Genomic DNA, 10,533 nt, shown 5'->3' on the forward strand with positions numbered 1-10,533 from the left:
TACTAAAGGCAATTAAAAAAGCTCTGACTACTGTCAGCTGCTTCAGCAGAAAGATAAAGTGAGGAGCTATAATCTTGCTACTATTGTATGATTATTTGACACTTGCCTAAGTGTGAGTTTGGGATTTATTCAATTTTCAGGACTTCGTATACAGAATGCCACAAGACTCCCATTAGGCAAGCAGCAAAACTCCTTTATATTTTCCATTATGACTGGACTTGCAGGAGATATTTTGCTACTGACAGAAATATCTGACGGAATAAAAGTATTTTACAGCCAAAAAACCTCAAAAACAAACCAACCAACACCCCCCCCCCCCCAAAAAAAAAACCAACCCCAAAAAAAACCCCAACCCCCAAAAACAAACCCCCCCCCCCCCCCCCCCCCCCAAAAAAAAAACCAACCCAAAACAAAACCCCAAAGGAAACCAGGTTCAAAACGGAAGGTTGAAAAATTATACAAATTCCAAAAGCTCATTTATTATGGAAATATTTTAGTAAATTTCCTGGAAAATAAAGTAAGAGAGGCTCGAGGTCCTAAGCCCAAGGAAATGTCAGTTGTATTTGGTATAAGACTGAGGGAGGACTGATTTCTAGTTTGCTGCATCTCTGAAAGTGGACATAATAAAAAAAAAAAACAGTTTTGAAAGAAGAGAATGTATGAGTTAAATAGTCAAAACAAGAATATGATATACATATATAAATATATATATATGTATATAATATAATTACAGCAGATATATAAATATCTGCTGTAATCAAACATTAGCAGATCTCCACAAATAGACATGTTAATTGGTCAAAGGCCAAGGCAATTAGATTACAATTAAGGTTTCTTTTAGCTCTCCCATGCCCTAAGCCATACCAGCTTAAAAGTGTAGTTTTGCTGGTAGAAATGCATCTACCATAGGAGCTATTGCCAATGGAGCATATCAATTAAGAATCCCACTAAATAAAACAGTTCTGCCAGCAAAGCATGTAGCACAGACCCTGCCAAACACTTCAAAGAAGTTATGCTATTAAACTAGCTGAGAACAAAAATACACTAAATCAGAAATCCAGGCAGTCTGTTTTACAACACAAAGAGTCTTAGATTTCTCTAATGTTTGAGAGAGGTGACATAGGACTTTGCCAGGTTCTCCATTCACTGAAGTCAATGGAGCTACTACCAGCATAGGAAAGGAGACCAAGACCTATGGATATAAAAATAACCCCAAAATAAAAAAGCGCCTCAATTTGATACCTACACACAAAGTTGTTTCAAATATGAAGGAGAAACTTGTTTTGTACTGTTTAATGGGCAAGGAAATGTGCCATATCCAAATAAGTTATTGCTATAGGGAATTCATATGTTGACTATGATGTGCAGGTGAATCAAATAATTACTGACCTTCTGGAAAAGAAATTAATTATTATAAAACTATTGTCATTATTGCAGATTAGGTATACTGATGTCATTAAGCAAAAAGCTTGCTAGCCAAGAGTGAATTCAGTCATAGTGTCAGAACCAACTCCCAGACTACCGAATCATTTATACTACATTACATCAGCTCTCCAACAGTATTTTGTTAGCCATACTATTGCTTTATATTTCCTAGCTAAACTCCATCTCAGTTTGTTTGCAGGGAAACCAAAGGGCATTGTTAAAATGAGTTTATAGCATCATTTTTATAACTAAATTTGTAACATAAAATTATATCAACGTGCAAGAAATTGATATAAATCTGAAAAGCATTAAAATGTTCACTTTAAACATTCACCAATTTTTTACTTCCAGCAAAACAGTTTCCTTTTCTTTGTTTTCTCCACAATTTAAATAGACCATACAAAATCCAATAAAGCCACACATGGTTCTTGGGTAATATCCTTACAGTTCAGAAGTTAAATGATCTAAAAACCACTTACAAAAACATACCATTTGCTCTTCTCTCAACAGTACATGTAAATGTCTTGCTACACTCAGTCTCTTCATTCAAGAACACAGACAGCAGCTTTTTCCTATTTTAGATTGCCTGTAAATAGAATGATTTTCCCCCCCTTTTAAAATACAAGTGAAATATTTCTCTCGTTTCCTAAAGATGAGGCTTTGTATACACACTTTTAAGCCCTTTAAAAAAAAAAAAAAAACCCCAAAAAACCCCAAATGAATGCAAAACTATGCCTTACTCAGTTCTTAACTGTGACTAAATCCACACTACAAAAAATAGTAATTCTGCAAGGTAACTACTTATTTCGACTGGCAGGAATGTTTTCCACCCCATGTAAAAAGGCTGTACTGACACAAACACTGTATAAAACATTGTTTCTAAACAGTAAAATCAGGTACAGTTTGTGCAATCACAATTAAGTCCACCAAGACACTAAACATTTGTTAACAACTGTGTATATGTTAATTTAGTGCAGGGTACAACTGTTTAATATTTGTTTAATAACTGAATTCCTTTCAAATTGTAGCTGGCTGAAAGAAGGTCCTTCATAAAATTACTGTTTCATAACCCTCTCAAACCCCTTTTCCACTTGCACAAGAAGTGCTCATGGAAAAGACAGCACAAACTGATTTGTAACAGAATCATTATGAGAACTATTGCTAGGTAATTTAAATAGCTTAAACATAAAATACAAATTTTCAGTCTGTTTGAAACAGCATTTTTTACCTGGGGCAATTCTCACTTGAATCAAGTTACACAAGTATAGGACTGTATGATACATGCCCATCTTTTATGCTGCAGTACAGACTGCGTTTACCCTCAAGCCTTAGGTTCCAACTTCACAGGACTTGGGAGTAGGGCAGTGGTTCTCAACCTCGTTAAACACAAGGCACCCTTTAGAAAGGGTCAGCTCCTAACTTCCACTCCTTTCTTGACTATGGAACAGTAATAGAGCAAGTCTTCTGTTTAAACAAACCAGAAAAACCACAATAGATCAGAAATGTTTTTGACACTAAGGATTCCTATTAAAATCTATGTGTTTATCTTCAGAATTGTGTGTAGGTGCTTACACATGTAACAGTGCTAATCATAGTGTGACACTCCCCAACACCCTCAAAAGGATTTCACAGCACCCTGGTTGTGCAATGGAGCAGGGAAATCCCATGAAAAGAGATCCTGCCCTTAAGTGTACAAAGCTAGGGAACATCAGTGCAAACAATCACCTGGTCTCAGCTACTGGGGAGAACAAAGAACTTGTACTTTAAGATGTGCATGATGCAGGAAGTAGTTCCAAAAGCACCTTGAATTTAATAAAAAAAATTGAAATAAAAATTAGTGTGGCTCCACCCTCCATGATTTAGAGCCGGACCAGATTGCCCTGCACCTCATCTGCATATAAGTTTTTGGAAGATCCCAGGACTCATGACAAGAACACCCATTTGCAGTCATGAGTGGGGGGGCTAGCTAATTAGCACATGGATTTTTGGGTGGGGAGGGAAATCAGGAGTACGCAGACATACACTCACTGAGGAGCGCTGAGCTGTTGGCTCATCATGACTTGAAATGCTGCTGACTCTGCAGGGGCCCAGCCCAATGAACTACATAATAAACTACGGGCTTTGGACTAATATTATGCATAGTTTGTATTTTATATAAGTAGGTACAAAAGTGCTGCTTAGAAGTGCATGTATGAAGTATCTGCGCTAAAACCTGGAGCAATTTTTAAAAAGGTAAAATGCATCATTCTGGATGAACTAAGTCTATGGGTACTATATGCACATTACTACAAGTAAGTTTATGTCAAGGTCAGCATTCAGAGCAGGGTCTGACAGTGAAGGAGGGTGAGGAAGGAGCTGCAGGGGCAAGAAGCTGGTGCAGCAAAAGGGCCACCTGATCCCCCCCATACTTTTCCCTGCTGTAACAGTGGGAAGGGGACAAATTTAAGGCAAACTTCCATTAATTCAATTCTGTACCTGGAAAATTAAAACCAATTTATAAATTTTATGTATAGAGAATCTAATTATTGGGGAGTCATCTTATATTTAAAAAATAAATAAAAATTAGCAACAGTGATCATATAAGTCTCCTTTAGTCCACTTTACATCTACTTAGGTACCTTTCTGTTAAGCAAGGCCCAAATCAGCAAAAACTCCACAAAATTATAAGTGCAGTCTTCTGAGCACCAGGAAAACAAACCTATTGACCACCAATTTCTTTAGTATATTCTGTTTCCAGTATCTCAATACACTAGTAATAAAGAACTCCTGCTGCTATTTTAAAGACTATATTCTTAGGGAAAAACCTCTCTCCTGGCCCACGAACAGACCTACTGCAGTGGACTAGGAAAAAGCAGTATCATTTAACAACTGTAGTCCCTAATTTGTTAACTAACAGAAGACACTGGAAGTAGCAATTTTTTTTTAAACTTAAGAAATAAGGCCAACTTTAGTGTTTGGCAGGCAAACAGTAATTTCACTTACTTGAGGGCTTATAAATACTCACTGGCAATATGGGATTCAGATAAAGTATTTCAGTTCTTGAGAAAGGAAGGCCTCTTCCACCTTCATATCACACCCACTTCACAATTGTGGTAAACTGATACTTATCTAGTACACTGAACCACAGCAGTGACTTGTCACAGCAGAATAACCTCCCTAATACATAAAAAGTACAAACACACATACTAATCTCTTTATATTTGATATAAAACTATGAAGTTGTCACAACCCAAGGGTGCGATTTTGTTTGTGCGCGCTTTGGCACTGCTAAATTATTCCCCGCCACTAGGAGCTTTCTTTGCAGGGTGCGTTTCTTAGTTGCAAAGAGAAATACACAGTGCAAAGGAGTTCCCGCCATTCGCATGCAAATTTGTGTCCCACTATTGGCCAGTTCTAAATTATTCCCACGTGGCGGCCAGCGATTGGCTTGCTAGCCGTATAAGAGGCTTGAGCAGTTTCCGCCCAAATTGGAGAACTCCGAGGAGAACCCCTGCAAGGGAGGACTCCATAACCATCTGGAGGAGGAGAACTTCACGTCTTGTGAAGATCTCCAAGCGTTGCGGAGCCTATCGAACCCAGCGCAGGCTATAGGGGTCTGATCAACCTCTGGCCTCTCCCCGTCGCCAAACGATCCCTCGACGAACCCCTTCCCTGCGCGCAAGTTCCATGGAGCCTAGTAAACTTTGTGTGAGTGTATCCAGAGCTCTGCCCGGGTTCGAGTCCTGCAGGTTTATCTTCCCGTCGCCGAAAACCCATTGCGATGTACTCTCGTGTTTTGCATCTTCCCGTCGCCGAAAACCCCTTGTGACGTACTCTCGTGCCCTGCAGGTTCGAGTTTTGTTTTGTTTTGTAACTGCAACTCAAGCAAGTTTTCCTGCCTGCACCGCGACCATCTTCGGTGTAAGTAAAATAATCTTTAATCAACTGCTAAGCATCCGTGCCTAATTCTAGCCCGCCGGCCTGCATTCCCCGACCCGGCGTGTCCAGGCTGCTGGCCACAGCCCGCCACGCACAGGCCCCCGAGGGCCTCGGACCGCTCCCAGCCCGCACAGAAGTCACTTAAAGTGCTATGTTAAAGTTCAAGTTTGATGAAGCTGTGAAACCTAATTTTTGTATGTTGATGGAGATAAAATGGTTTTCATGTGTGCTAATAGCCCTGTAAAAACATGAAGACAGAAAAAATCCTCAAGTCCTTCCTATTAGTTTATTTCCAGTCTCTTCCATTTCTGGGTAAAGGGAAAATATTCAGTCACAACCTTAATTGTGACTAGAGCAAAACAGTTTACTAATTATCAAAGGTAACGCTATTAGAGACAGGTTAACCTGCAATGCCACTAAAGGTATGTTACAGCTCTTCTTTTCTTTTTGCTGTCTACAAGGTTTGGAAAAATATTGTTCTATTACATTGTAGCTAACTTGTTTATCCAGGTATGTTTGCAGGGAATAGGAAAAGATCACTTTCTATACTAAAGAGTATACAATGTCTGTACAGGATTATGTTTACAGACAGGAAGGTCAGTGAACCTTTAATTCCATGGCAGTATGGCTTGTTTTCAAATGAGAAATGTCTGAATTGGCCTTCCACAAATTATACAGGAAGGCAGTTATTCTACAGGATTGTTTCTCTGTCTATTAAAGTCCTTGCAGATACAGAGAAAACTAAAAATGGAATTTACTGTCAAATTTTAAAACTTACTCTTAAAGATACACTTCCAAGAAGGCAAGATCTCCTCTTAAATTGATAAAACTTTTACTTTATCTAGAAGCAACACTTGCTTTGCTGTCAATTCACTTGAAAAAATTGAAGGCCATATTCAAGACAATTTTACATGACTCTTTAGGACCACCTAAACAATGTATTTTTAATAACGTAACTATCAGGGCTTATAACAGAATTTTCACTGCCTGAAAACTAATGTAATGCAGCACTCACTACTTGACAGACATCTACACCTGTACCATTCAACTTCTTTTTGGAAACCTGTCTGTCATATTACCGTTACAGTAGGAAGGGCACTCAATGACAGAAAGAGATAAACTATATTTAAAAGAGAGATTGGTCTTGCACATGGGTCTGAAGCTAGGCATATGAATATCTGATAACATCTCCAGCATGTAGAAGCTGGGTGGATTTGATTTTCATAGACATTACAAATTTCATAGATATTAGGGCTGGAAGGGACCTCGTGAGATCATCAGGTCCAGCCCCTTGCCCAAGGGGAAGGCAATCAGCTAGGGTCAAAGGATCCCAGCAAGATAAACATTCAAATGTTTCTTGAAAGTGTCCCGAGTAGGTGCTTGCACCACCTCTGGGGGGAGTCTGTTCCAGGCCTTGGGAGGCTTGGACAGTAAACAAGTTTTTCCTTATGTCCAGCCTAAAATGGCTTGCAGCAGTTTGTGATCGTTGGACCTTGTCATCACCTGGGGTGCTCTGGTGAATAGGTGTTCCCCCAGATCCTGATGTACACCCCTTATGTACTTATAGGCTGCCACCAAGTCACCCCTGAGCCTGTGCTTCTCCAGGCTGAAGAGTCCCATAGCTCCCAGCCTCTCTTCATAAGGCCTGTTCTCTTGCCCTCTGATCACACGTGTGGCCCTCCTCTGGACTCTTTCAAGTTTCTCCACATCCTTCCTAAATTGAGGAACCCAGAATTGGATGCAGTACTCCAGCTGCGGCCTCACAAAGGCCGAGTACAGCAGAAGGATGACATCCTGGGTCTTGCTCGAGATGCACTGGTAGATGCAAGCCAGTTTTGTTCACTCTGCAAACTAAGTTTAAAGCAAATTGATTTAAAATCACTGGTCAGGAAGCCTCAACTTAATCACTGTTTTCTACAAAAAGTGCATTCTTGTTGTTTGATATTTTTTATTTATTTAACTTCTTGAAACTTTTCACGTTTAGAGAAAGGCAAGGGATTGACTCTGTGTACACAAACTTAAAGAGAGACAAGAGGGCTAACGGGTGGGTAATAATCAGGTCTGTTATCTCTCATCTCCATGTACTGCTGTTAACAAGTATGTTAGCTCTGAAGACACAAATCCACAGTTTGAGAACTGAAACAAAGCATCACAGAGATGCTTAATGGGATCTTCTAGGCTGAGCGCCGAGTCCCATTGCGCACAGCGGTTTTTTTTCCGTTTTAATCTTTACTAATCTATAAACGAGCCTCTGGGAATTCCATAAGATTGGGCCCCTAATATAGCCCATGGCCTGTTGTGACCTATTTATAAAACTGTTCTAAAAAGGTTGCATTAATATATTGTCTCAAATAGTATACAATTAGGAGTTATAATCCCTGGTCCATGATGGTATATTTGAGCTTTAACATATTTTAAATTAAAACTCTCTTTATATAGGTCTAATTTTTTTAAAGTATCTTAACAAAAAAAAAATTATAATTAAAATCAAACAAAATCTGATTTGAATAGAAAAAATCCAAATTTTAAAATCACTGATTTTTATCCACCTTGTACAGAAGTATGGGCACTAGAGCTGAGCAAAGAATCCTCAGCTGAAAGTTTTCAGTGAAAAATGCAGATTCTACAACACCAAGAAATTTCACAAAAATGTCATTTTCTTCACAAAAACCAGGCAATTGCAACAACAACTAAGGAAGCACCTGTTTTTTCATTTCATCATCTTCTGGGTGCATAGCATTTTTAGATTACTGAAATAATTTTAAAAAGTATTTGGCAATATGTTCCTATTTTACAGTTGCATTAAGACCCCACAATATGAGATTAGTACTTACTATTCCAAAACTAAGATCATCTCAGTTGCTGTCTCATAAACTTCATGTAAATTAATGACCCAGAGGTTGCACTGTGCTAACTCAAGCACTGCAATTTCATGTATTATTTCCATCCGACAATCTTTGCCTTTTCTTCTTTTTCTCATAAATTTTGCTGCAAACTCTTTTTCTGTATCTTTCTGGACACATTTCTTCACCACTGCAAACTTCCCCCTGGAATTAAAGAAGAATTATTAATAGGTTATAATTATTGTAGGTTTCTTAAATCAGAGAAGACTCATAAAAATAGGGCTGAAAGGGACCTCCAGAGGTCATCTAGTCCAGCCCTTGCCTAGTTTGAAGTTTGACTGAGGACCATAATGCTCAAGATTTCTGAAAAATCGAAAACAAACATAGGGACACTTAAAAGTATGTCTGAGTTTTATAAATATTACCCTGTTCCACTTAAATGAGAACCAGTGCTGGAACCAACATCCCAGATGAGGGAACTGTAAGTGCACCCACTGAATATAATTGTAACTACAAATATTAAGCACTTAACTAGTAAATCATTAATTCCAGAAACCACAGGTTTCCGGTGTAATACACAGATCAGTTGGAGGCAATCCATATTAAGGAGATAAGATAAGCATATGTTCCAACACTTAATTAGAAAAAAAATCCTACTCCCATTTCTTAAAATAAACAAACACAAATCAGCAGACTTAAAACTAAGAATAAAAATTTACTTTTTGTTTTAGCAATGTCTAGATTTCAAATCTTATTTTTGTATATGTATAAGCATAAAGCTTGAGAAAAGAAAAAATACCCACAATCCCAAGAATTTTTACACACTGTAGCATCTACAATCCAAAGAATTTTACACACACAGGATCTCTCCCTTCTCCATCAGAAAGAGACAGTCTCAAATCATGTCCACTCCTTTGCTGGTCAGGTACTTCTCTTTTCCTGGATTGTATTTCATAAACAAAAAACGAATTCCATTTAGCTACCCGTTACTCGGGTAGCTCAAATGTCAGATGTCTATACAGTACATCTCAGTGTCAGTACGATACCAGTTTCCTTCTGAAACCTAGTACATCACATACAAAACTACCTTAGAGGAACACAAATAATGCTGCAGAGTCAGAAGTGCTCAAAAGTTAGGAAGCGCTTGTGCAACCATTCTCAGCTCCATTCTGTGTATGCATCCTTAATCACATACTAATTCTCCATACCTACACCACATTCAGCAAATAGGATGGACAATGCTGACTTAATGAACAGCTATTCAGTATTTGGTATTATTCTTATTTCCCTTATTCACTATTACTTTATTCATAAAGTATCTGAGACGCCTAGGACGCATTTTTTACCTAACATTACAGGTAATACTCTGAAGGTATCAGAGATAAAATTTAGTCTTTTTTCCAAGCCCAAACCCAGACTGATTAGTTGGGCAACAATTTCTCCATGCCTGGATTGCTCTGTTATGTCCCGTGTCATATTCAATATAGTCTGGTAGGTATCCTCACTTCTCTGGTTGGAGTTGTTCCTCTGCATGTGGAAAGAGCAAGAAAGAACACGACTCTCTAGTCTTATGGTTAGGGGCCTCTCTTAAAAGGCAGGAGATGCAAGTTTCAATTTGTTCAGACAGAGCATGAATTGAACACAGTACTTAATTAAAATTTGTAATAAAAGAAATCACTCTGACAAACATAATTACTGTACTATATAAAGCCAGTGACCTGTCTAACCTAGTATGCAGTCTGGCAAAGATGAGCACAGGGCCAGATGTTTCAGGATTAGGTACAAGAGATTTCATAACAGACAGTTCTGGAAAAGGTAAGGAGAAGGTTTCTGCTTAAATCAGTCAGTTTAGAGATGCTTAATGAGATCAAGAGATTAGGGATAGACCAATAGAGATTTTTGGGGCCGATACCAATGGCCGATTTTTAAGGAGCCAGATCGGTCAATACCAAATCCGATTCTGATATGCAGCTGGGTAGCTTGGATACCAGTGTTGGGCTGGTAAGATTAGTGTGGGGGGAAGGGTTAGAGGGAGGAAAGGGGCATGGTGGGGGGAGCAGATCGAGGCCCCTACAGTGAGGCGTAAGCGGCTCGTCTGGGGGGAATACTGGGGGGGTGGCTCCTGTTGATTTGCACAACCCGGGAGGGCATGGGGGGCGTGTGCCCCTAGATCTGCGTGTGGGGCAGGGCGGGCTGCTGCTGCAGGCTGGGGCCTGGCCTGCACCGGGCTCTTCTTGGTGGGGGGCTGGGATGAGCTGTGCTCAGGACAGTTGGCGGCAGCGGCACTGGGAAGGTGGTACGGGGGCAGGGGAGGATGATGCAGCCACCCCAAAATTTGCTATACCCC

General features: G+C 39.4%; 1 protein-coding gene across 1 annotated transcript in view; it reads right to left on the bottom strand.

Moving 5' to 3' along the window:
• The window catches only part of STK17A (serine/threonine kinase 17a), a 31,386-nt gene that overhangs the window by 16,953 nt on the left and 3,900 nt on the right, over positions 1-10,533 (bottom strand). Inside the window, exon 2 of the mRNA XM_025194471.1 lies at positions 8,178-8,390. Coding sequence (XP_025050256.1) covers positions 8,178-8,390 — 213 coding nt within the window. The remainder of the gene's footprint in view (positions 1-8,177; positions 8,391-10,533) is intronic.

The sequence above is a fragment of the Alligator sinensis genome, unplaced genomic scaffold (assembly GCF_000455745.1).
Source record: "Alligator sinensis unplaced genomic scaffold, ASM45574v1 scaffold1467_1, whole genome shotgun sequence".
NCBI classification, from domain to species: Eukaryota; Metazoa; Chordata; order Crocodylia; family Alligatoridae; genus Alligator; species Alligator sinensis.